Raw genomic sequence first — 25917 nt, 5'->3', positions numbered from 1 at the left:
TTACAAAGTGCCCTTCAAACCAGGCTACTCAACTTTAAATGTGTGTGTGTGTGTGTGTGTGTGTGTGTGTGTGTGTGTGTGTGTGTGTGTGTGTGTGTGTGTGTGTGTGTGTGTGTGTGTGTGTGTGTGTGTGTGTGTGTGTGTGTGTGTGTGTGTGTGTGTGTGTGTGTGTGTGTGTGAGAAAGTAAGAGGGACAACACCCTTTAGTCATTTCCTTAAATCCACTTATTAGCCACACACTTTCTTCCTCTCTTGTGGGTTCATACACACACACACACACACACAATCCCCCACTCCACGCTCCAGCTTTCACCCACATAAATATTTCAGTTTATCACCTGACAGCCAGAAGAATGGAGTGTGTGTTAGTGTTGGACATAACGTTATACTTAGTACTTCTTAGCAGACTTTCATTCTCTCTCTTCCAAAACTGTTTCCTCATACTTCATGAGAATCAACTGTTTAATTCTCCAATCATTACAGCAGAAGTATTTGGAAGTGTCTCAAAAATATAAGTTTTTTATTTTACTTCTTAAATCTTTATGAGTGTCTGTCTCATGTAAGCAACATCATTTGACAGACAATCATAAAACCAACAGCTGCACAGAGTATAAATTGATGGATTTCAACAGAAAACTTTACTGTGTCCACCATAAAATGTTATTTGAGAGGCAACATTGACTCTGCCGGCATGAAAAAGTCAAAGTTTTAACTATTAAATAATACAACATCAGCCTTCACACTCACCCTTTAAAACCCCTGGTGTGTGTCTTGGTGTTGTTTACAGAGATAAAATAGAAATATTTCCTTTTTATTCAGTTTGTGAATATTAAACATCTACTATTATCACTGACAGCAGGGCTCTTGAGATGTCCAGTGGGCAAATAATACACTATCATTTATTATAGAAAGCTGGATTAAGGATTTATGTTTATTATTATTCATTAAAAAAGTTGTATCCTTCTGCGATGCACCAAAATCTAAAGATATTCAGTGTAAGATAAAGAAAAGCAGCAGAGAATAATTTATCAGTTATTAAAAAAAGTTTCCAATTAATTTTTGGGAAGCAATTAATCAATTACTTGAATAATTTTAACTGCAGGTCTGCATCATATTGTCACTGTTGAGTCAACACTTTGTATTACAAGTTTTGCTGCTTCCAGAATAACATTGTTTGGTCTACAGGTTGAAATAATCTTAGTCATGCACGTTGAGCTAAAATAAAAGCAGAGACACAAGAATTAATATAAATAATACAATTATACATAAATATTCAGTTGAGTTTATCTTATGTAGTCTTTTAAAATATAACAGATTAGCAAAGAGTACAAATATTTCCCTGTAAAGTCTCATAAAATATATATAGTGAAGGACACTATCAGTGATTTAAAATCTAACTGGAGTCCAGTGCATTTTAAACAGATGTCCAGAGTCCTCAGCTTAATACTCACAAGTTGTATGATCAGTTTGTAATCAAATACCAATATTGGCCCCCATGTAGAGTACATGTTTGGGACTAGGCCATGACCTTTAAAAGAGAACTGACTGTCACTGATACCCAAGAATCCAGCAGGGAACTCAGTAGTGGGGGGGCTGTGGTGTCTAGTGTGTGTGTGTGTGTGTGTGAAAGACTGATCAGTGGCTTCCTGACACTCCAGGATAAAGCCTGTCAGCGCTGTAATCCTGATAAAACACACACACAAAGGACGACACACCTGAGAAAGTAACACACACCTCTGGCCCTGAGGTCACAGCCGGGGGGAACAACGCACACGCACGCACGCACGCACGCACGCGCGCGCGCACGCACACACACACACACACACACACACACACACACACACACACACACACACACACACACACACACACACACACAAATACTGTATGATGGCTGAAACAAAGGTTTATATGTTGAAAAGAACAAACACATGAGTAATATATGCTTGATTTTGTCCACTTTTATTATCCTCATCATCATCATCATCATCATTATCATCCTAATTTCAGGCATTCATTTACAGCACAAAGGACTCACCAGCTGAGCTCACATCCACCTCTCATTCCTCCTACAGTGTCTCTGTAACATCGCTTTCCAGAAAATAGAAGTATAATTTACTTTCTAAAATTATAACAATAATAATAATACACATGGAACAATCAAATATACAACAATAAATCATTTTGTATTTATATACTCAAAAAAGAAAAAATAACTATATTCATCTAGTATTTAACATGACTGTGACAGGACATAAAGACAACTATCACTGCGGTTGCATTTACACACAACAGGGAGTCTGGTTTTACTCTTGTCCATAATTACAGTTTTTAATATGAATAATACAGAGGAGTTCCATCATTTTACATGAAACTCAAAATTATTGGGTTTCTGTTCCGAGTTTTTGTCAGTGGCACTTGTTTGTTTGGCTACTGCTGCTCATGCTTCAGAGAGGGGATTTGTTTTAAAGTTATCATTCAACATTTAATGAAATATGCTTATTCTCTTTCTTGACAAGAGAAAAGAAAATCTTATGTCTGTATGCAAAATATGAAGCTACAGCCAGCAGCTAGTTAGCTTAGCCTAGCATAAAGGCTAGGGGAAACAGCTAGCATGGATCTGAAGATAACAAAAGCTGCTCCCTACTAGCAGCTGTAAAGCTCACTACCTAACACATTTTATTGTGTTTGTTTGACCGGTCTGGTTTTTTTTTTTGTATAAATTAACTTTACTTAGCTACTAAGTGTATTTTTTTTTAACCTTTGGACAGAATTGGGCTAGTTTCCCTTACTCCCGCCTTGGTGCTAAGCTAACTAGCTGCTGGCTGTAGCTTGTCCTCTCTCACTCTTGGCAAATAAGAAAAGAAAGTTATTCCTTAAACTTTAAATGATTCCTAAGGGGAAATTGAAAGACTTTGTATAATCCTAGAATGCCATGGAAATATAAAACACAAAGGAGCTTGTCAAGGCTTTGCATGGAAGATAAAATGTCCTTTAATTTAAAACTCCAGGAAAAGCTTTCTCCTGTATAAATGCAGCCCACGTTTTGGCATTAGACTTTACAAATTGATTTATTCTTCAGTAATCTGTTGATCATGTCTGTCAGTGCTCCAGTAAATTCCTAGGAACTGGCCGTCCTGAGGCAGCCGTACAGTAACTGTGATCCTCTCTATATAAACAGCAACAAGTGAACGTGTGTGTGTGTGTGTGTGAGGTTTTTGTTTGACTGAATGAAGATTATCAGTACTGTCTGGCTTCTAAAGAAAACCGTTTACCTGCCCATGATCATTATGTTGTTGGATTTACCCTTAGTGAAAATAAACTGTGTGTGCATGCGTGAGTGTTTGTGTGTGTGTTTGAGTGAGTTTTTGGAGGAAGTAACATGTAAACAAAATGTAAACCATTGCCAGAGCAGTAACTTAAATTGGATCTTATTTACATCATTAAAATGGGACAAAACACATACATCTTTCTACAAATCACATACGAGTAGACACAAGTATGCACAGGCCACATGTTGGCACACATACACAGCTATGGGTGTACATGCACGGACACAAAACAGGCACACGAAAAGTGCAGCTCAACACACGCGAGCACATACACACACACACACACACAGCAGAATGGCAACAGACATGCCGAGGGTGCATCATTTCAACTTCAGCTGCAGCATCATAATGAGGTTGGGGGCACAGCAAAGAATTGTGGGAAGGTTGGGCGGGTGGGCGGGTGGTGAAGTATGTATGAATGTTTATTTGTATCATATGTATTTGTATATAGTGTGTGTGAGTGTGTGTCTGAGGGTATGGCAGTTAAACGTTGTGCAAGTGGCATGCAGACATGCTGTGTGTGTGTGTGTGTGTGTATGGGGTGTGTGCAGCTTGCAGGTCCATCATTCGTGCCACTGTGCTACAGTACTTAGGCTATATTTGTGTGCGTGTGTGTGTGTGTTTGTGTGTGTGTGTGAATGAGTGAGTGTGTGTCTCATAGTGCTCTGGGTATGATGGTGAACGGCAGAATGGGGCTGCTGGCCTCCAGCTCCAAGGCAGTGAGGAAACACTCTGTGGCAGCGGCAGCGTTGCCCTGAGCCTGCAACACCTCTCCAAGGCTGTTCCACACATCATGAGCCGTACTGAGGAGAGAGAGAGAGAAACAGAGGAGAGGTGAATGAAGAGGACAGAAAAAGGGTGGGGAGGAGAGGAAAGAGAAAAAAAAATAAGCAAGGACAGGAAAGGAGATAAGATGGGGAGTGAAGAAGAGGAGATGGAAAGAAAGTAGAGGAGAGGTGAAATAAGTGGAGAAGGGAGGAAATTAGAAGAGGAAAGGAGGGGAGGAAGAAGAAGAGAAAAACAAGAGAGGTAAGGAAAGGAGGAAACAGGAAAGGAGATAAAAGAGGATAAGCAAAAGAAGGAAATATTACAATTAAATGTACAAAAATGACCAAAAAAAGAACATTAAACTGGCACAAACACACACGGACACGGACACACACACCTACCTGTTGACCTGAACAGCATCCCTCAGGACTTTTTCAGACAGACTGTAGCGCTGCAGCTGGTGGAGAATCAGACCCTGTGGAGAAAAACAAGACTGTTAATAATACGTTTATGTATTCCTGTGCATTCAAATTCACTTTATTTCAGACACTAGAAACTAACTTCATGGGAATTACTAAGTTATTACAGCTCACTTTTCCCTCATTTCTTTTTGTATTTCTTGCTAAATAATATATATTGTACTTCAGCATTGAATCAGTGAAACCAACTAGATGTAAGAATATGGGTACAAGGCAAGTTAAATGAATGTAGGGATACAATAGTGGTTTAAAATGTACTACTTATTTTGTGATTTTGTACGTGCACTTTTATTTATGTATTTGGAAATTCAGCACTGTGACTCTGAGGGTTTTAAAAGTCACTTCTACACGCTAACTGGGACAGGACAGTCCTGGTTAATGGTGACACCTTCAAGTGGATGTGCAAACAGCGGCAGAGAGCCAGTATGAGAGACATAGAGGAGTGTATAGAAAGAGAGAGAGAAAGAGACAGAAAGTCTCACAGGATTATGGCTAAATACAGAAAAAAAAAAACACACAAAGCCTCAGGCGCTGCAGACACTGCGGGCAGATAGAAGATCTGTAATGTTCCCAGGAGACAAAACACAAGGACAGAGCAAGAAGGAGATCATCAGTGTTTTTGTGGGTTACCAGTCTCTGCATGGTCTTGACGTGCGTCGGGTTGATGGACAGGGCTTCCTCGTACCAGCGCTTGGCCTCGTCTATGTTGCCCCTCAGCTCGGCTATCTGGCCCTTCATGTACAGCACATTGTGGGATGTGGGGAAGAGGTTGGAGGCCTCCTGCGTGCAGGCCGAGGCCTCGGCGGGCTTGGACATGCCAATGTACACCTCAGCTGCAGGAGAGACGAGGATAAGCCAGAATGTTAGTGTTTGACTCTGAGATGAACAAACTAAACCAGTGCAACAGGTTTTCCTTTTTGTTTGATTAAAATATGCAGTTTTTGCTGTAAACGAGTGAGATAACGTCAGTAACTTCTATCTGATAAATGTAAGGCTGCATTTCCTGTAAACCCATCGCGGCTATCATCCATCCTTTCTTTTGTGATTTGAGTTTAATTAAAATGATTAAAGAGCAGCAAACAGAAAGCATGATTGATGGAGAAATCATTTAAAAGTGCAAAAGAGAGACAAGCAGAAAAAGAGTAGAGAGGAGCACATTTGTTTTCAAATGTCTTTCCTCTAATAACATAAATAAGATGTTCATCCTCAGAGATTATCTTTAATACGGTCAATTAAAGCATTCAGTGTGTTGCTGGGATGAAGACAGAATGACAAACAGAGAGACTGAGGCGGAGAGAGGAAACGAGTTCGAACTGTCTGCCTGTCTGTCCTGTGATTGGATGATTACATTAGCTGCGTCGCCGAGCTGGAAATGACCCCCTCTGACAGGAAGCAGCTGGATAGATAAACAGAAGCACAAACAACCTCCGTCTATGTTTGTGTGTGTGTGTGTGTGTGTGTGTGTATGTATGTGCAAAGTGTCTGCATCTGTTTATGTACACTCTTCATTCAGTCTGCTTATGTTTGCATCTACGAGTGTCTGCTGTCCACGCAGAAATGAGAATCAGGGCTTAAGTTTTCCTAAAGGAAATAAAATCTGGTGTGCATGTAAAATCTCGTCAAACCGCTCCTGCAAGCTAATGAGAGAACATCCAACTATGACTAGGAGGAAGATCATGTGTGTCACAATGAGAGGAGACAAAACAAGTTACACAATAACCACAAACGACAGCTGACCGGTTAATCAGGATGTTACATTTTGGTATTTGGTGGTTTAGGAGTAACAGGAGTATTCATAACGAAAATGCAAATACAGCTTTTTAGTTACTACCAGCAAACATTTTATTTTGCATTTTTCTATAGGGAAAGGTATTTTTCTATAAGCCTCGTCAACAAAATGTCATCTGTCAATTAAATATACTGTAGAGAGAATGATTTAACACATTTTTACCACTCTGAAAGTATCAAAAGCTACAAAAAACTGATATAGCTTCAGAAACATCAATCAGAAACACTGATCAACATCAAATTTTAGCTAGTTATTTTTAACTAATAGAGTCAATTAAGTATTACATGACCTACATGTTACCGTTTACAGTTGGTTACAGTGTGTGTTGCCTGATGCAGGCACATGAACCTCAACAGATTTTCAAGCTGAGGCATTAAAAAAAAGTCTAGATGAACATAGGGCATGTAGCAGGTGAGTTTTTGTAAAGTTACCAACATGTGGCTTGCAGCTGCCTGGAGGTGATGCTTATCAAAACCACAGAGTCACATGAAGGTGATGCTCACATTTTTTTCACAAAAATAAAAATAAAAATAAATTCTCTTCTGAAGTATCATCAGAATCAAAATGGTGGCTGCAGACAGGAAATACCATGTATATTCCCCCTCTCTACAACCTGTTAAAGATCACAAAAATAAAGCAAAAGTGTCAAAATGTTTACAAGTTAACTCAAAACTTCCTGTTCAACCTGGCTTTTGATTAAGAATTGTTAAGAAGTCTTTTTTTATTCTATTTTTATTTGATTTGTGTCGATGTTTTAAATGTTTGTTCTACTTTATTTTATGTTATTCATATTCAATCTGACCTTTTATTTTTCTTATTTATGTTACTTTTTTCAGGTTTGTTTTTACTTTTTTATCATTGTTATTTTCTCTTGCGTGCATGGGCCTCAATTATTTCTTTGTAATTTGTTCTTCATTTTTGTTCCTTTATTGTTTTTGTTCCTTTTCTTTATGTAATCTTTGCTCTACAATTGCTGTGTCTTATTATCAGCTTGTCAATCAGCTGTGAAGCTATATATATACGTATATATATATATATATATATACGTATATATATGTATATATATATATATATAGAGAGAGAGAGTCTGACTGATACTGATATGTGCATTTGATGTGAGCGCTCATACCTGCGTGCAGCCAGATCTGAGCCAACGTCATCCAGGGATGCATGGGTCCATGTTTGGGGGCGCTGCTCTGCAGGGAGGAGGCTACCTCAGACAGAGCTTGCTCCACACGACTGGCTGCTATAGATGTAGCGTGCACTGAACCTGAAAGGAGCAGAAACAAACAGTCAGGCCTACGCAGCGTCTCCTGGACGTAAGAGACGGTCTTATCACTGAAGCAGCGTTATGCAGCCATGTGCCACAGTGCTCGCTTTTATTCCAACCAAACACCACAGCAAATCATTTCACTCACTGACCTCAACTTCAGCGAGAAAAAAGAAGAACCCGTGAGTGACATCGGTGCTGTCTGGGTGAAATAAAAAGCTCGAGACTGTCGGCGCACCATGGCGTTGAGTATTCTGTTCCTGCGTTAAAGCCTTTAATCAGTCCACACCATTCCACACACAGAGTTATGACCCTGGATTAACCAGGTTAACATGAATTAATCTCTGCACCACCATGCATGAACACTGCATCACTCTGCACTCTGCTGATTAGTGATTGAAAGAGGCGTCGCTCTGATTTGGTCTCGTTGAAATGACTTTCGGGTTGTTGAGGGGACGCAAAATGGCCATTGCGCTGGAGCTGCAGATGCACGCTGCAGGTCTGTGAAAGCAAAACATTGTATCAACTCCCTTCTTGTTTTCCACAATTTTTCACATCCGTCGAAGTAATGTCCTGCGTATAACTAAATAATGACCAAAACTTCCTCAACGAAACTTCAAACCTGAAGCATAATCCTCTTCTCTGCTGTTCCTCCATATGCTCAGCATGGTCCAAACTCTCATTGTTTAGCCAAAACACGGCTAAATATGGTATGTTGCCAGAGACTTCAGACTGTTTAGCCACATTTTCCAATATAAAGAGTGTTTAGAACATGCTGAGCATACAGATGGACAGAAGAGAAGCCAAAGTTTTTAGAAGCACCTTTAAGGGGCAAGTGCTGTATACTCTAAGGATCAAATTTAGGTGTAATATCTCTTTAAAGTAGTGCATTTTTCCCCCCCATATTGTCATCACACATTCTGACTGAAACGCTGGATTTTTTTCCACTAAAGATTCAAAACAATGGCAATATACAAGATGTTTGAAGTTCATTGACATAATATAAATAATCAATCAAAACTGCCTGTAAAGGTTCTGTTAATAATAAATAATTATTCTTTTTTTAATCCACTATGGTCTGTTCTGTGTGTGCAAATTTAATTGTGATTAATATTAAAGAATATATATTTATATATATGTTTTCTTCTCAAAAAAACATCTCTCTCTATTAAGTAGCATTTTTGCACATACCTGCAGCTGCACTTTCTTAAGAAGATGAGTAAACAATAACTTCTGATCTAAAGGCAGTGCTAGACTTAATTCTGTCTCCTTAGTTACAACGTAGAGATTAGATAACCTGAGGATATGCTGTCTATATCCTACGTATTACATACTACCATTAAAAATGACTGGAGGTTGCAGCTAGCTGGAATCAAATCTTTACTCTAATAAAAAGAAGATTTCCTGTCCTCTTTTCATAATTAGTCTGGTTTCCCATGGCGTGGTCTAAACCCCCAAATACTCTCTCTCCTTCCTCTACATTGATATAACAGTAATGTGTGTGTGTGTGTGTGTGTGTGTGTGTGTGTGTGTGTGTGTCTGTGTCTGTGTGTGTGTGCGTGTGTGTGTATTAAGGAACAGAAAATGGCCCATGTGTATTAGATACGTGAGCTAAAGAGAAAAGATTTGAATATTCAAGCTATGTGTGTGTGTGTGTGTGTGTGTGTGTGTGAGCGAGCGAGCAAGAGAGGAAGAAGAGTGGTGTGTTCCTAATAAGTGGATTTAGGAAAATGACAAGAGGATAATCTCTCTCTCTCTCTCTCTCTCTCTCTCGTCTCTCTCTCTCTCTCTCTCTCTCTCTCTCTCTCTCTCTCTCTCTCTCTCTCTCTCTCTCTTCTCTCTCTCTCTCTCTCTCTCTCTCTCTCTCTCTCTCTCTCTCTCTCTCTCTCTCTCTCTCTCTCTCTCTCTCTCTCTCTCTCTCTCTCTCTCTCTCTCTCACACACACACACACACACGCATTTAAAGTTGAGTAGCCTGCTTTGAAGGGCACTTTGTGAGGAGTAATGTAGCTGCAGCAGCTCAGTCTATTACAGCACATACAAAGACATTCAGGTTGAAAATTCCAAAATGAATTACACTTACAGATGTTTCAGCTGCATTTTCAGTTTCCATTCATCCTCTGTTTTCTTTCTGAATTACAATCCTCACATAAACACTGAGGTGCATCTCTTTAAGACTAAGAGAGAAAGTGCGACTCTGCTGAACAGTCAGCCATTACTCAGACAGAGAGAGAGAGAGGTAGAGAAGTGGCATTTTCATATGGATTGCTTTCACTTTTGCCATTTTGTGCCCCTAACAATATGCAAGTCAATCCCTCAAAGTTTCACTCTGTGACATCTAAAAATTGGGACTTGTTCTTAAATTGTTTGACGATTCAAGCAACACATGCACGAAAGCTGCTGACTGAATTAAAGGAATACACTGACTTATAGAAATGAATGCAGCTAATCACCACACCTTAAGCTGGTTAGTGGGAGTTTCCAGTACGTATAATGCACATTCCTACAGTTGCCAAATGATTGACAGTTAATCTTATATTCATAGAGTATGTACAATATGCTTGAATGTAGGTAAACTGACTAAATCTTAAAAACACATGCATTTATTTAATTCTTCCGTACAAGCATTCCACAATGGCTTGTTACATATCAATCTATCATGGCTAACTAATTATGACGGCAGCGTGAAAATTGAGATCAGGCAGTATTTGTGTCAATATTATGACCGCACATCTCAGATGATCAGTGTCACATGTAGGAAGCAGCTTCTCGTCTGCCTTTCTGGTGTCACATTATCTCTCCTCCGTTCACTGAGAAAGATGTTGGAAGTGTTTCCTCTGCCTTTTACTGTACCTCCTATTGTGCAGGAAAAAGCAGCATTATCACCACTTCTTCTTTTGTTATAAAGCAATCTAACAGATCTAACAGCGTTCAGTGTAATGGGCCATAAGAAAGCTGCTATATGTATCACTGATTGAACAATATTACCCCAGCAATATTCTGCTTTGTGGCTTTCTGTGATCATTTCTTATGAGACAAAATGCAATGAGTGTGTATTCTTGTGTGTTCATCTTAGTCACTGTATTCCTTTAAATCATAAACAACCAGCAAGAAAAAATTGGTACAATTCTCCTGGTAACTGGCTTGCCGACTTCAAGTAAAAGCAAAGGATGTATGTACATATTTTCTTCATCGCCCAGATATCGTACATATATCCGAACCTCGTCGAGAGAAAAAACAGGCCGACAGGGACCCGATGGATGGACGGAGCGATGGATGGGAAAAAAAAAAGTAAGATCAGATGGAGGTTAGATGGCTACTTACAAACAGAAAACATGGAGGAAAAACCAAGATTGGCGTCCTGAAGGCCGCCTTGAAAAAAACGAAGGGATAAGGAGGAAAAAAAAAAAGAAAGACGATCGTTAATGAGTGACAGAGAGGAAGAAGACTGAGAAAGAAGATAGATATCCAAAAGCCTTATGATTAAAAAAAGAAGAACATAAGATTCCCAAAAGAAGAAGTGTAGAGCACAAGGAGAATTTATTCTTAGACCACATCAAAAGAGATGCTTCCACTTATACTTTTTAAACCAAGTAAACAATCTGCATCTTTATGGGAAATAAATACCATAAAGCTTAATAAAGAAGAAATATGTGAGAGGTTCATCATTTTGTACATTATACCTAATGAGATGTGCAGTTTCTTTGATTTTTATGACCAGCCTCGGTAACACCACACATTCGATATGGAGCTTAAACTAGACTGATTTATCTATTAATTACACCAAGAAACAGTCCAGTTATTTTCAGTATTATTCACAGTTTTGCTGGACTTGTAATCACAAATTTAAACAATGTCCAGCTGGCAGAGAAAAATCGTGTTCTGGAGAAGAAACAAAAAAAAAAAGAAAGAAAGAAAGGAGCTAAATTATTTAACTGAATAACAACCGTTATTATTCAGTGCAAACATCATTAGTGGAATAGATGGCAACAAGGAAAGACAACATAAGGTTGGAACTGGGAATCAAGACAAATGAAAGTTGGCTGAAGTGAAAAAACCTCATAGAGACAAAGAGAGAGAGTGAGAGAGAGAGAGAGAGGAAGATGCAAAGTAGGACAAATAACAAGAGACAAATGGCCGAGAGACGGGGAGATAGATCTGAGGAGACAGTGATGCATTATTAAGTGAAAAATTATTTGTTTTAATAAGGGGAAAAAAAGGATCCTCATTGATCTCTAAATTCTGTCTGCATTGTGAGTGATTATTTGAAGTGTTGTTGAAGTGAGCAGGGGGTCACAGGTGCACGTTCACCTGAGTAATTCAGAAAAGCCACTGCAGCACAAGTGCACTCTGATCCACAACCGAAGCATCAGTTTATACACGTGTACATGCACAGATGATCTACTTCTAGATAACTATGTGTGACTACGAAGCACATCCAAAACTCATCACATAAAGGTTAGTGAGCGTAGTTGGAAACATGCTTGTGAGGTTTAAACCATTCAAACGTCACGATTCACCTTGTCTACAATCTGGTTGGTCATATTGAGTTTTTGGGACATCAGCTCGTTGCTCGTCTTACTTGCTGAGTAATGAGAAAATTACAAGAATGATCCACGTGTCCCTGGTAGATTCTTCCTCTTACAAATGAAAAGTAGAATTCATAAGAAATGAAACTCACAAACTCTCAATTCAACTCAGTTCTATACACTAAGGAAGGTTTTGTCGTTGCTGACTTGCTTGATTTGATATGACCAGTAGCTTTGTTTGGCAAATATTTACCAACATTTGCACAAATACTGCTGTAAAAACTCACATTAATAAGTTACTTCACATACTTTATGGCTCTTTTCCATTAGTTTAAAATCTAGCTAAACATTAAACTAAAAGCTGCAACTTCTAGCCACTATTCAAGCAAAAGTTACAGACAGTCTTAGTTGCACTACCATGATCTGTGAGGTAGTATTTGAGAATCCTGGTCTCAAAAGACTGAAGGCTCTGATTCGTCCAGCAGACTCACACACTGAGGTACTGAACTTGTACTCGAGACACAATCAGAGACAGAAGCTATGAAACTTAACACACCAACCACTGACAGGTTTACCTAACAACAGACGCTCCCAGTCCTATGACAAGACAATAACATGGTGGGCTATACTGTTTGTATAGTTCATGTGAGATCACTTTGTCACAATTTCCACACGAAGTAAAGGCTGTACTCAAGGCAACAGCGGACTTAACAACAGCTTGTTGTTATTGTTATTATTGATGTTGTCGCTGTGCTTCTCTGTGTCTCTATCTCCTTTCCATCCTTCTCTCTCAACCCAACCGGAAGGCAGAAGGCCGCTCACCCAGAGCTCAAGGTTTCTTCCTTAAAGGGGAGTTTCTCCTCCAAATGCTGCTCATTGGGGGAATGTTGGCTCTCTGTAAATAAAGAGTTCAGTCTAGACCTGCTCCATGTAACAAAGTCCCTTGAGATAACTTCTGTTGTGGTTTGGACTAAAGAGTTTAAAGCTAAAAAGTCCTACTTCTAAACCAAGTTGCTCAGCAAGTGGATGGGTTTATTTTTCAGTTTTGACTCCATTATGAAAGGTTTATCTTCCTGCTTTTGATATTGCCAGTGAATAAATATCTATGATCAACAAAGAAGCACGTATGCCAGGAATGTTCTCTTTACATAACATCCAAGTTAAGAAAATAAGCCAATCTCCCATAAACTCATTGTGTTCTTTTAGGTCACTCTCCACACCATGCTACAGGCCGAGTGGACGCAGTGGCAGATTACAATTGGAGGAGAGCTGGCGCAGAGTGGAGTGGCTGCAAAAGGAGTGAGTCCTGGTCTTGGTGGGCGCAGCAGGAGAAGGAGGAGGAGAAATGGTAGGAGGGGAAGGAGGGTGGGAGGAAGGGTTTTTGGGAGGAGGGAGAGGAGGAGGTTGAAAGACGAAGAGAGTGGAGGAAAGGGAGTAGGGGGAGTAGGGGGAGTATGGGGAGTAGGGGGAGGAAGAGGAGTAGGGGGAGGAAGGGCAGGAAGGGGAGGAGAACAGGGAGGAGAAGGTGGATATGGTGGACGGGGAGATGGGTTCAGAACCAGAGTAAGAAGAGGAAGAACCTGAGGCTAAAAAAACAACAACAACAACAACAACAAAAACAGGAAAACACAAATAAGTGACATTAATCAAGGAATAAAGAAAGGAAAGAAACATAAGTCGCTTGTTGTCCATCTTTTGTGACTGTAATGGCTAATAACATAGTAACTGATAGATACAGTAATGGAACAACCTGTCAAATCAGACAAACTAAATCAAGATAGAAAAACAAGGTTGGACCAGAAATCACTAAACAAAAGAAAAGGCAAATTAGGGCAGAGAGGTAGGCACATTTTGCTTTGATACCTGTAGTTACCAAAAAGACTGGCTCCAAATGGAAAGAATAAAGAGAAAGCAATCTCTCTGTTTTGATGCCCTTAAAACATCATTGACAATAAGTGACTTCCCCTAAAAAGACACATGATACATGAGAGAAAATAATCAGTGTGTGAACGTATGTTTACTGAAAAAAGATTAGCACAACTGGATTAGTCTCACTGGATGGGTGCTGAGGGTCCCTGAGGAGTAGGTGGGGGCGGAAACCTTGTATATGAGTGTGTGTGTATGTGTGTGCCTACCAGTATCAGGGTCACTGAAGTCAGGCAGAGTCATGGCATTGAGCTGTCTTCTGTCTGCTATGGCTCTATCCAACAAACTGCTGCCACGCCCCGAATCGCTGCCACAGAAACACACACACACACACACGTATGTACACACGGGCACAGATACACACACACGCAGACAAAACAATCCCTGTGCTCGATTGTTTTTGTATTGCTCGGGCTGCAAAGCAAACATGGTTGCCAAAAGAGAGACCTAATAGCATTACATTGTTTCTTTGTTACCCTTTTGTTTTCTTACAGTCTGTAAGAACAGTATTAGATGAAAGATCCCCTCCAGACATCTTTTAAAATATATAAAGATACTCTGTGTGGCATAATCATTTACATCTGATATGGCTTTTACACCAATACATTTATTCACCTCATTGAAACCCTTAAGATTACAGCTACTTTCCCCCCTTATAGAATAATCCAGAATGTTAGGGTTTATTTTACATTTTTGAAAAAAGATATCTATTACTTCACTGTAAAGTCGGTTTTCTGTGCATGTGCACTGGAGGCTTCATGTTTCTACATCACACTTGTGTAAGTTATATAATGAACCACGATTGGCTCTAAACTTGTGATGTCATATTTCATGCTTATAGGTGCACATGTTAAAATTACATTTAAGGCGAGCACCAGTAAGCAAGTGGACATTTACACATAAGTACATGAACACAGGTGACACCACACAAGCTAGTTCTTATACAGAGTTGAGTATTTACACCCAGTAACTGCAAGGAGTAACCACTACATAGCTAATTGAACAAACTATCATACAGGACTAAGCTTGATAATGTACTTGTTTAAATGCTATTATAAAACATCCAATTGTTGTGTAATAATAAGTATAAATTGAATAACAAAAAGTTAATCCAATAACATGAGACTGAATGATTAAATAGCATTAATTAGGTTAGTATAATTGGATATTCCCCCTAATTCTAAACTGCATGAACACTTTTAATACTGAAAACCATATTTATCTTTGGACAGCTCTACGGATGTTTCCTAGCAACCGATTTACTTTACTTTACTAGCTAAGACATTCCTCAAGTTTCAATGGTGCAATCAGATTCAGTAAATCTAGCAAGTAGTTACTAAGAGCTTTTTACATAAACTAACGATGGATTAAGATTAAACCAACACAAACATCCGGGTTGGTATTTGCATTTGGGGAGTGTGTGTGTACCTGGGGTTGGTGAGGTTGTAAAAGCTCTTCCATATCTGCAGCATGTGTTTACAGGTAAGCAGAGCTTCCTCTGGGCTTCTGCACATTGTCTCCAACTTCACCTTTGTATACAGCAGACTAGAACACAATAACACACACACACAGTCAGCTGATCTCAATGCAGTGAAACAGAAAAAAAGGACTCTTTGTATGTATGTGCTTTAAATCAAGTGTTGCTGTGTCTTACTTGAAGTTCTCGGGGTACTCGGACAAGGCCATCTCTATAATATTGAGACCGTCGTGGTAGTGTTTCTGTGCCGAGAGCAGCAGGGCCAGCAGATGAAGGGAGTGAACATCATCCCCTTGAAGTTGCAACGCCTGTCGGACATAGCCTAGTGCCTCGGGAATCTACACACACAGATACAAACACACACATATAAAAAAAACTACAGGTTTTCACTACAGTTGGGATAAAAAGCACCATGCGAAAGTGACAGATGTATAATTCCTCGATAGTTGCTGACTTTCACCGTCTGGTATTCACACCTCAAGCTTCCGTGGTTTTGACATGTGCATAGTGATTATGGTGATTATATGTTGTGTTACCTGTCTGGACACAGCCAGCTGCAGTGCCAAGTAGAAGGCTGCTAGATGGTCAGTAGGAGACAGACTCTGAGCTCTACAGAGAGACAGAGAAAGAGAGGGTTTATGATCAGACAAGCTGAATATCAAAAAAAGAGTCCTGTATGGGAAATTGCAGTATCAAAACCCATAAAAGAAAAGTAATAGTAACCACAGGATATTTAAACATGTAGACACAAGTAACAACTATAACACCATATCAATGAAAAGAAAGTGTGAGCAGCATGACAGGACATATTTACCATGTGATAAAGTACAACCGCATGTACACAAACAGTTCTTATGTTCTAAGTATATGTGCATTACAGTCTTGTTCTAATATAACCATCACTATTGGAACATGTTTATAGAGGGAGGTTGCCTGAGGACAGAAATTAGTGCCAAGTTAAATACTGTGTGCACAGATGACAAGCTGTACAGGCAGACGTAAGGCCAAATGAATAGCCTGGTAGGGTGGTAGCTTTAAAACATTACTTATTTTTTTAGACTGCAAAAAAGGAGTTTGTGCTGTGACAATCAGATTGAGGGAAAGAGGGGTGTAAAAGAGAAAACGGAGAGAAGGATGGCTCAGTTCCAACCTTTGGAAGGCTCCCAAAGCTTTCCTCTGGTAGTCCTCCTGTGTGCTTCGCAATGATGCTGAAGAGGCGCGAAGAGGCAGAGACAAAAAGACACAGATAGAACGCAGTCAGCTACACTTTGTATTAGTACAAGAGGCACAACAATCAGTGAATAATAAAACTATATTTAAGGGAGTCATTCAAGTCTTGATGTATCTGCATGTGACAACATTGGATAGAGATCATTCACACTAGGTTGGACAAGCTCAAATCTTCTACTTTAACACAACACTTTCTAAGTGAGAAACAACAAAGGGTCCCAATCAGGGATTATCATTATGTGTCTTGTAAGGCTCAACACACAAATACACACTTACCATCAGTGGCTTTGAGGCTGTAAACTAGTCCAATAGCCAAGAAGCCTTTGGCTCTGAACTCAGCAGCTTTCTCCCCCATGTCAACCACCACCTTTGCGAAGCACTCCCCCTCATCCAACTGGATTGAGTAGAAAGACGCATAAAGAGATAGAATGGAGAAAAAGATATAGGATATAATGAAGGTATAACATAAGAATACAAAGGTGACCAGTTGGGCTTTACCAGATAAAACTGATTTATCTGACAGTGTATATGCACAGAAGCCAACCTCACCAAAACTCCATCTGTGATTTAGGCATATCGACACACATCAAGCTGTGTTTGAATTAAAAGCTACATGGTGGCTCTTACCCAGTGCAGGGGTCCGATACACAGTTTAACAGCCAGCAGTGGGATGGTGGGGTCATCAGGCTTTAGACGAATGCACTCCTTAAGAACTTTAACGGCTCGGGCTGATTTCCCTGCTGCCATTAGCGACAGGGCGAGCTGGTACCAAAGATGGAACTCCTCAAAGGCAAACTTCATAGCCCTCTCCAAACACTGGAGATATTAGGACACATTTTATTAGTGTTATTAAAGTACCTGTAAACTTCATCTGGTTGTAGAGCAGATTATATTGTAATAAAAAGTTTATTTGTTCGGGGATGTGATAAAGAACTTAAGTGTACATTAATCCCATGTGCGTGTACAACAGCTTTATCACTTTTCACAGTCACTATTATTGCTTTATTATGTATTCAGAACCATGACTGTGACCATGTAGTCCACTGAGGTTACACTGACCTCTGACAGCATCTCGTACTGCCCTCTCCTGCCCAGAGCTATAGTCAGCAGGTCGTACACCACAGAGGCAGACTGCAGGCTGATGATACGATCGTTATTGTGTTCAGGGATCCTGCTGAGGACAGCGTCACGGTTAGCCTGAAAAAACACACAATCAAAAGATATTAATATGGAAGCAACTCTCAGTTCCAAAACTAACTCTTCTTGGCTTATTAAACATGAAACTTTTACTGCACTTACGGTAACATTACAAGTGTAGCTGTGGTCAACTTGAGTGTTTCACCTGGTTCACTGTCTCTCCTCTGCTCCGCTGTGCCCATGTTGAAACACAGAGTGCAGAGGAGAGTAGCACGACCATAAATGACAGCAAAACGCAGTAGAGACTATGTTTATTTATGTTATTTACCTAATATATGTGCACTTGTTTCATTACAGCTCTGTGAGAGTCTCTACTACGTTTTGCTGTTGTTTCCGGTGGCACTACTCTCCTCTGCTCTCTGTGTTTCACTGCAGGCGGGGCTGAGTCCTGTGTGTGCAGCACACAGCGGAGCAGAGGAGAGATTGTAAAGGGTAAAGTACTCCTACACTACACTTGTTTTGTTACTGTAAGTGAAATAAAGGCTTTGTGAGAAATATTCCAAGAAGAGTACACAAGGACACGGACCAGAAACTATTCATTGATTAAATATACAGAAAATGTGCTATATCGTTATCTACGTATCCTTATCGGGATATAAAATGACCGGATATGTGATTTTATGTCATATCACACAGCCCTAGTGTGAAATATTTTCCACTGAGTGTTGGGTCTTACCATGGACTCACTGATGAGGAGCAGCAGCAAAGCTTCTTCTGTGTTCTCCTGAGGACAAAACAGACTGAGAGAGGAAAAATTGCGTCAAAGATGGAGTTGGAAAGAGAAATAGAAATAGAAAAAAATATATGGTGACAGAGAGAAGATGGAGAAAGTACACTGGCAACGACATACTTTTGGAGCCTTGTTGGCCATGTTCCATTCTATTCGCAGTGAAGCATCAACAAACACACATTATCACTTACTTCTCTCCCGAGTACATCCGTGGGCGTCGACTTAGGCTGTAGTTCTTGCTGTGAGTGTGTCCTTGCCGTGTGTGATCATCCAATGGTGACACGGTGGGCGGGTCTTCCAGAGGAGACCAGTAACTCTGTTCGCACATTCCTCTGAGCAAGATCTCTGCAAGCTGTCTGGCAATGGTCTACAAGCACACACACGCACACACACACACACATATACACATTTGGCAAATATAATCTGGCATCAACAGCGCAGTCTGTTTACTTGGGGCCTACTTTGCTTCTATTATACAGTATTTAGGATTAATATTTGATCTTGTTTGTACATGATGAATAAAGAGTCCAGATTATAGTCTATACAGTGGTAGAAATTGTCTTTATAAATGTTTTTTTAAGATTTAGGTTTTCCCTTAATATTCGTTAAAGGTTTTGTTTTTGTTTTTTTTAACAATTTGGAAATATTAACATTGTACAGATTGAGACATTATCTAAATAATTGGGTATTAGAGGGGTAACACCATCATGTTTAAGTAAGCTCTCACCATGCGCAGGTTCTGGGTGGTTCTCGTCTCAATAGCCCGAAGAATCTCTCGAAATCGGCCCACACCATGTGTCAGGTTGCTATGGCAATTAAGACAGAAAACAGGAGTGAAAAAACCCATGTCAGAGTCTGTAGCATGTGTAAAGTACTTCCCATTTACGTGAATGAGAAAGTGTGTGTAGCGTTTCTTTGTACCAGTTTCAAAGATGACACAGCAAAAATCTGTCTTAATATGACGGACTTTGATCATTATTTGTATTTATTTTAGATATCTCAGGCTGTGCTAGGAAATTTAGAATACAGGCTGCTCCAAATGATCTTTAAAAGTTGTTATGTGATGTGGGTGAAATCAATTCAAAGTCTGAATTAATCACTTCCTGTGTGATTAACCGACACCATAACAATGAATAGGGATTTTTTAAGTTTCCTCTCTTTCCTACCTCTGACACTGAGAAACACAAAACAAAACAAAAAAAACCCAATGAGCTTCTATTGGGGGAAAGACCACAAAGAGCTGATATGGCCCTGGAACCATCTCTGCTGTTTGAAAAACAACAACTCTACTCTGTACATGACTTACGTGTTCACACTTTTCTGATTTTATCAACGTGTCAGCAGTTTTGTCATACTGTAACTGTGAAGTGGGTGGAAAGTGTCCTCCGGAGAGAGAGTTGTTCTTGATTTCTGTTTGGACACACAGCTCTTAACTTCAAAACAGTTCAATATTTAAGGACAGTGGATATAAATACAAAAATAATAGTTTTTTATCCGAATTTGGTCTTTTTTTGTGGCTTTGTTATGACTGATATTTGATTATCTGGTCACTCCATGTCTTTTCGTTTCTCTCCCTCATCCACTGCCTGTATCTCACCATCATCACCTGTCTTGCTCTCTCTTACCCATTCTTGAAGTGAATGACGTGGGCTCTCTGTAGGCCCGTCTCCAGGAAATAGCCCAGTTCCTGGTCCTGGGCCGCTGGGCCGGGCTTTGGGCTGCGGTTCTGAATTCCAGCTGATAACGCCTGCAGAGACAGACATACAGAGATAAAGTAAGAAATCAAAAGGCAAGGAACGGTCACAGACCTGTCAATTATGTCACTGTGGTTACAGTATGTTTAAATAGCAATGCAAATGGTTGGTTTTCATCTTTGATGCACAGCTGCTGCATAAAGACTGAAACAAAACTAACTAAAAATAACAAGCTTACCTCAGTTTTAATCTGTCTACCAGCTATGTTTTTATTAATTATTAATAACAGTAATGTCTCTCAGATTGCCGGTGCTATGATGAGAACTGTCAGCCTTCAGACTGATCAAATTTGTGCTTGTGTGTACAATTCTTGAGGATAAATTCCCCACAGGAAAAACTGTCCCTGATATCCTTTTATAAATGTAAGAATTCACAAGATTCAAACAGGCTCCTTAAACTATTTATTTGTTCATTATTTATGCAGTTTATTCTTGTCAGCTCAGTCACCCTGACAGACGTTCTTCAATAAAGAGGAAGAGATTTGTTTGTCAGTTGGCCATCATGGGCGGTGATGCATTAGTCAGACTAGCAAACTGTCAGCAGAAAATTCATCGCACGCCCACAGGGATTGCACAGCACATGGGAGTTCACACGCTGATGAGATATTTGGCAAACACTGCACTAAGTAATTATCAGACAACTGTGTCAATTTAATGCACTGAAACAGTCACACACACACACACACACACACACACACCTTCTCAGCCTCCTGTAGGTACAGCAGAGCGATGTCTCCAGATTTCTCATAGCAGGTGATGATTTCCTGGTCTCGACCCGTTGTGCTCCTGTTGGACGAAGGAGAGCCAGTGTTCTTATTGGACAGAGATGGAGAGGCAGTCGGGACTTTCTCTAGACATAGACCTGAGGGAGAAAGAGGGAGAGAGAGCAATTAGGTTGACGGAGGAAAAGAGAGTGTGACCGAGGATGAAGAAATACAGAGTTTCATATTTTTGGTACAATTGTCTGTGCAGTTTTTGTACACTGTGGAAAGATCATCTTCTATTCTAACTTTTTTCTAATTTTGTTTATACCCATTGTAGATGATATCAAGCAAACCAGGTCAATTCAAAACATAATCAATCATTTATAGGCAGCACATTGATATTTTATCAATCATAAAATGACTGGTTGCATTTAGTTGAGTTCAACTGGCCAGAGAAATTCTACTCTGTCACACAAAATATAGAAGAATGACAATAATAAAGGATAATGCCACCTAAATATAAATTATTTAAAGACAAACAGAGATGTTTGATGTGTGTATGAGGGCATTTTTGCTTAGTTATTGCTGTTTATCCCACCACTGTTGATCAGCAGTGACACTGTACTGCCACCATGTGGTGCAAAGCAGTACTGCAGAGAAGATTAGAGCAGACTGGATTGCTGGCAGGTGAGGTCAGGTTAAGAAGGGCATGAAACATAAAATGATGATTGGGTTTTGTGTGTGTTTGTGTGTTTTTACCTTTAGTAGCGTAAGCCTCTGCTATCATAGACAGCCTGTACACAGGAGCTCCGCCCAGCTGCATGTCGTCCATGTTCACCCTACTGTAGTGACCTGTCAATATATCAGTTATGGATCAATGAATATTTCAATTGATACTCTAATATTTTACACATACAATCAGCTGCACTTTTTTAATTAATAAAATCACACAGTAAAGTATAAATAAAATATTAATAAAGCAGGGGAGTGTGTGCTACCTAAAGCGTCTCTGTATTCTCCCTCCACATAGGAGAGTTTGGCCATGAGCAGACTCGCTTCCTGGATGTAGTCAGCCTAGAAGACAGGACACATAGGTTTGAAAGGTCAAAATGGTAAAAACAAAAACTAATTTGATTATGAAAAGCTTGCATGGGTCACTGTTCTTTGGCACCAAATGATCTGATAGGAACAGATATCAGTTTGTGATAATACTTTACAAAGTGTCTATAAAACCAAGTCAGGTATTCAGTTCATCCCTCCATCTGTAGTTACCTTGAGGTTTCCTCTGTCCAGAGCAGCAGTCAGGTGTTTCCTGACCTCCACCAGTTTAGGTCGCTGGCCCCTTGGACTGGATCCCTGCTTGATTGGATTCTCCTTGAGGTACGTCTGAAGCTTGCATTCCCCCAACAACAGCTCCCCGAGGTCATCTACACACACACACACAAAGAATATGATAAGAACAATAATCATGAATCTACAGTATAGCCTGACCAATATAGGATTTCTGACGCTGATACAAATATTGATACATGAGAGTTTTAAAAAATCTAATAACGATAACATGAATGAACAATTTTGGTGTGTTTTTTGTGACAGCAACCAAGAAATGTATAGAACAGGACATTTTACAGTAGAAAAATGAACTTGACACGAGTCTCTGTTGAACTGTCTATAGAATAGATAATAGACACTGTTTCAGCACGTTTTTGGTTATTCTATACTTCAATTTCCTGTCATTAATTGGCTGACAAAACTCTCCAATACTGATATCTGTGCAATGAGCTATTCATTGGGTTCTAATCTACAGCAAACCTATTGGTCCACAGCCATTTAACAGGCTTGGATCAATTGGACAGTTTAAAACAACCAATCTACAACCAATCTAAGGAAAATTATAATTAAATCTAAGGGCAATATGAGTAGTTGCACATACCACTAACGCAAATCTACGATCAATCTACATCACTTCTGAGGTCTAAAACTGACAATGAAACACTGCCCCTGCTGTGCTTATTAACATACCAGCTAGAATTATGTATAGCCTTAACAATCTTCTAAATTGTGTGTGTTCTTATAGGTTCAAAAGGTGAAACGACCAGTAATCCTGACCAGAGCCAAATTACATTCCATACTAGCAGCTTTTCTCAGAGCCTTTAGAAATGGACTGAAAGAGTAAGATACATAACTAAAGAAAATACTAAATTATTTATATTTATTCTATTACAATAATCACATTTATTCAATCCAAACATGAAGGTCAGGATATAAAACCAGAAATATTGTCAAATTTGTCTGAAATGTTTCCACTGAATATCAGCAGACGTTGATCTAAGTTAAAGACAAAGGTCTTTCACTCACAGAAGTCTTTGAAGTAACTGGCATCATCAAGCATATACTCGATGGAACAGGAGCAATCGGCTACAGTTACTCACTTTCACCTTTGTGTTTGTCTCCAATGAGATAGAGCTTTTAATGTTTGGCCTCTGCTTTCTGAAGTAATGTCTCTGCAACTGGTGTTTGGCTGCTGAAGCTTACCTTTAATAACTGCATTACACTGCCACACGGCAGATCGATCACACTGAAAGTCTTTATGGTAATGAAATGCATTACCCAACCCCTCCTCAGCTATTTGCAGCGGTGGGAAGATGGAGTGCATACACACCAGCAGCAGAGGAGAAAAGTGCTACAAACTTTGATTATTAGTTTTGTTTGATTTTTGTCTCTTTGCTTTCAGTAATCAATACATTTAATCTCTTATAGTTTAATTTCTCTGTGTTCCATTATTGATCTCCTGTTGAATACACAAGTCTGTATTTGCTGCTTGTATGTCTCTCCTTGTCATCCCTTTTATGTTTTACATAACTATAGTAATACATAACTATATTTATAGAAAGACTAACAACATGTGTGCCAATAATACAACAACAGGAAACAAGTAGGCATCATAATGAAACACAGATAACAAATAGAACATGGCTTCACTTTCAGATTGATGACCTTGTGGCTGACAGCATTTTTTCATTTTAATCGTTCAGCATCAGCAGAGACTTTGACAGATAACAAGCAGCAGTCACGAAGCGACCTGCTACACCAAACCACAGTAAGAAATCGGCCAGTTTTAAATGTGCTGCTGCTTTGCCAAACGTGTGCGCATCATGGAACAAATGTTAATGCATATTAAGATCTAGATTGTTCTGGTAAATTCGGCATCAATAAAATCCAATAGAGGCTGTTTTTAATTGCATTAAATAGACGTGTTGTTATTTGCCCTCCATTGGTAAATTAGATGGTGGTGGCCAAAGAGGTGAACCAATGTGTTTGTTGTTGTATGTCAACGATGAGCGAAACTTGTAGTACAAGTCAAATCAAGACAACGCTTGTATAATGTATAATGACAGATTTGTGAAAGGGGAGAGAGAGAGAGAGAGAGAGAGAGAGAGAGAGAGAGAGAGAGAGAGAGAGAGAGAGAGAGAGAGAGAGAGAGAGAGAGAGAGAGCTGTCAGAGAGGAACTACAGATAGAGTGAGTTCGCCATGTCTTATCATCAGAGTATCTCAGTACATACACGCCAAAACAGCCCAAAAAGTGGTAATACCCACGGTGAAAAAACACAAGGTTCTCTCTCGACCTTTCTTAGATAACTGGCGCTGTGTTGTGGAGCTCCCCACACCGACTGCCTCTGTCAGGAAACACCGAGGCTCACACCGGGGAGGAGGCCCAGTAACACACTGAATGAACGCACATCTTTCTTACCGTTTGATATTAGTTTAGCCGAAAGCTGCCGCACTAACTCCGGTATCTTATCCCACTGGCACTCTGAACGGCACCGCTCTATCTCCGTCTCCAGACGTGAGCCAGACTTCCTCGCTGTCATTTTGGGACCAAAACACCTCAGGAGAGGATCCCTCACAGTCCACTACGTAGCAGCGTCAAGCTGACGCAGACGACAGACACAGCTTCCGGTCACAACTTTAGAAATAAAGCTTTAATTATTATTATCATAATCATCTTTATTGAACAAATATATTTACAAATATGACGAGTCTGACTTGTTATTGTTGTTGTTGCTGTTGTTGTTGTTGTTGTTGTTGTACTGCATAACTTTCAAAAATACACAGAATTAACTAATCCTAAATTATATCCGAGAAGAAAGAATTATACAATTATCAATATACAATATAGTAAACAGTATATTCAGTGGGCAATTAATTATAATGACAGCATTATTATTATTATTATTATTATTTTGTATAAGATCATATTCAGGTGGCAAATGTAGGATGTGTGTGTGTGTGTGTGTGTGTGTGTGTGTGTGTGTGTGTGTGTGTGTGTGTGTGTGTGTGTGTGTGTGTGTGTGTGTGTGTGTGTGTGTGTGTGTGTGTGTTTCTAGCTATACCAGCAGATGGCACCATTGCCTCACATGAGCTGACTGAATAACAGTCTAAAACCGGTAAAACAAAAGTCTACATAGCATCAACATCTGTATCACACGACATCTAACCCTAACCCTAACCATCTCACTGCCCATTGCACATTTATACAATAAATATATTGTCGTGACTTTGTCCCCCTCCCGAAGGCAAAGTCACGACCCACACTACTCTTCCACTAACTGGTATCGCCTTGTGTTGGTTGGGTTAGTTAGGTTTAGGCATGAGGGCTGAGATAGGTTGAGGGCAAGGTAAAAAATATCAGGGTAAACCAATGCAGTGCAGTGACTGCACCCCATATATCA

At 39.7% G+C, this 25917-nt stretch overlaps 1 protein-coding gene across 2 annotated transcripts; it reads right to left on the bottom strand.

The window, feature by feature from the left end:
* Positions 1–1946: 1946 nt before the first annotated feature.
* On the bottom strand, positions 1947–25074 carry ttc7b (tetratricopeptide repeat domain 7B). Of its 2 annotated transcripts, XM_062439734.1 has the most exons (23): positions 24936–25074; positions 22456–22610; positions 22182–22257; positions 21943–22035; positions 21178–21341; positions 20352–20473; positions 19454–19532; positions 18918–19093; positions 18673–18736; positions 17859–17996; positions 17427–17615; positions 17076–17193; positions 16720–16777; positions 16106–16178; positions 15747–15907; positions 15521–15637; positions 14302–14399; positions 13423–13752; positions 10962–11009; positions 7498–7638; positions 5210–5412; positions 4502–4575; positions 1947–4135 (listed from the first exon to the last, which is right to left on the bottom strand). In XM_062439734.1, exons 1-23 carry the CDS (start codon positions 25054–25056, stop codon positions 3988–3990), a joined length of 2946 nt encoding a protein of 981 aa, XP_062295718.1. In that variant the 5' UTR covers positions 25057–25074; the 3' UTR covers positions 1947–3987. The 2 variants fall into 2 exon arrangements, with proteins under 2 accessions (XP_062295718.1, XP_062295717.1); XM_062439733.1 differs by lacking the exons at positions 10962–11009; positions 13423–13752.
* Between the last annotated feature and the right edge of the window lie 843 nt (positions 25075–25917).

This window comes from Scomber scombrus, chromosome 19 (assembly GCF_963691925.1).
Source record: "Scomber scombrus chromosome 19, fScoSco1.1, whole genome shotgun sequence".
NCBI classification, from domain to species: Eukaryota; Metazoa; Chordata; class Actinopteri; order Scombriformes; family Scombridae; genus Scomber; species Scomber scombrus.
Note: the sequence above shows the minus strand (reverse complement) of the source record. Positions and strands in the feature narration are given on the sequence as shown.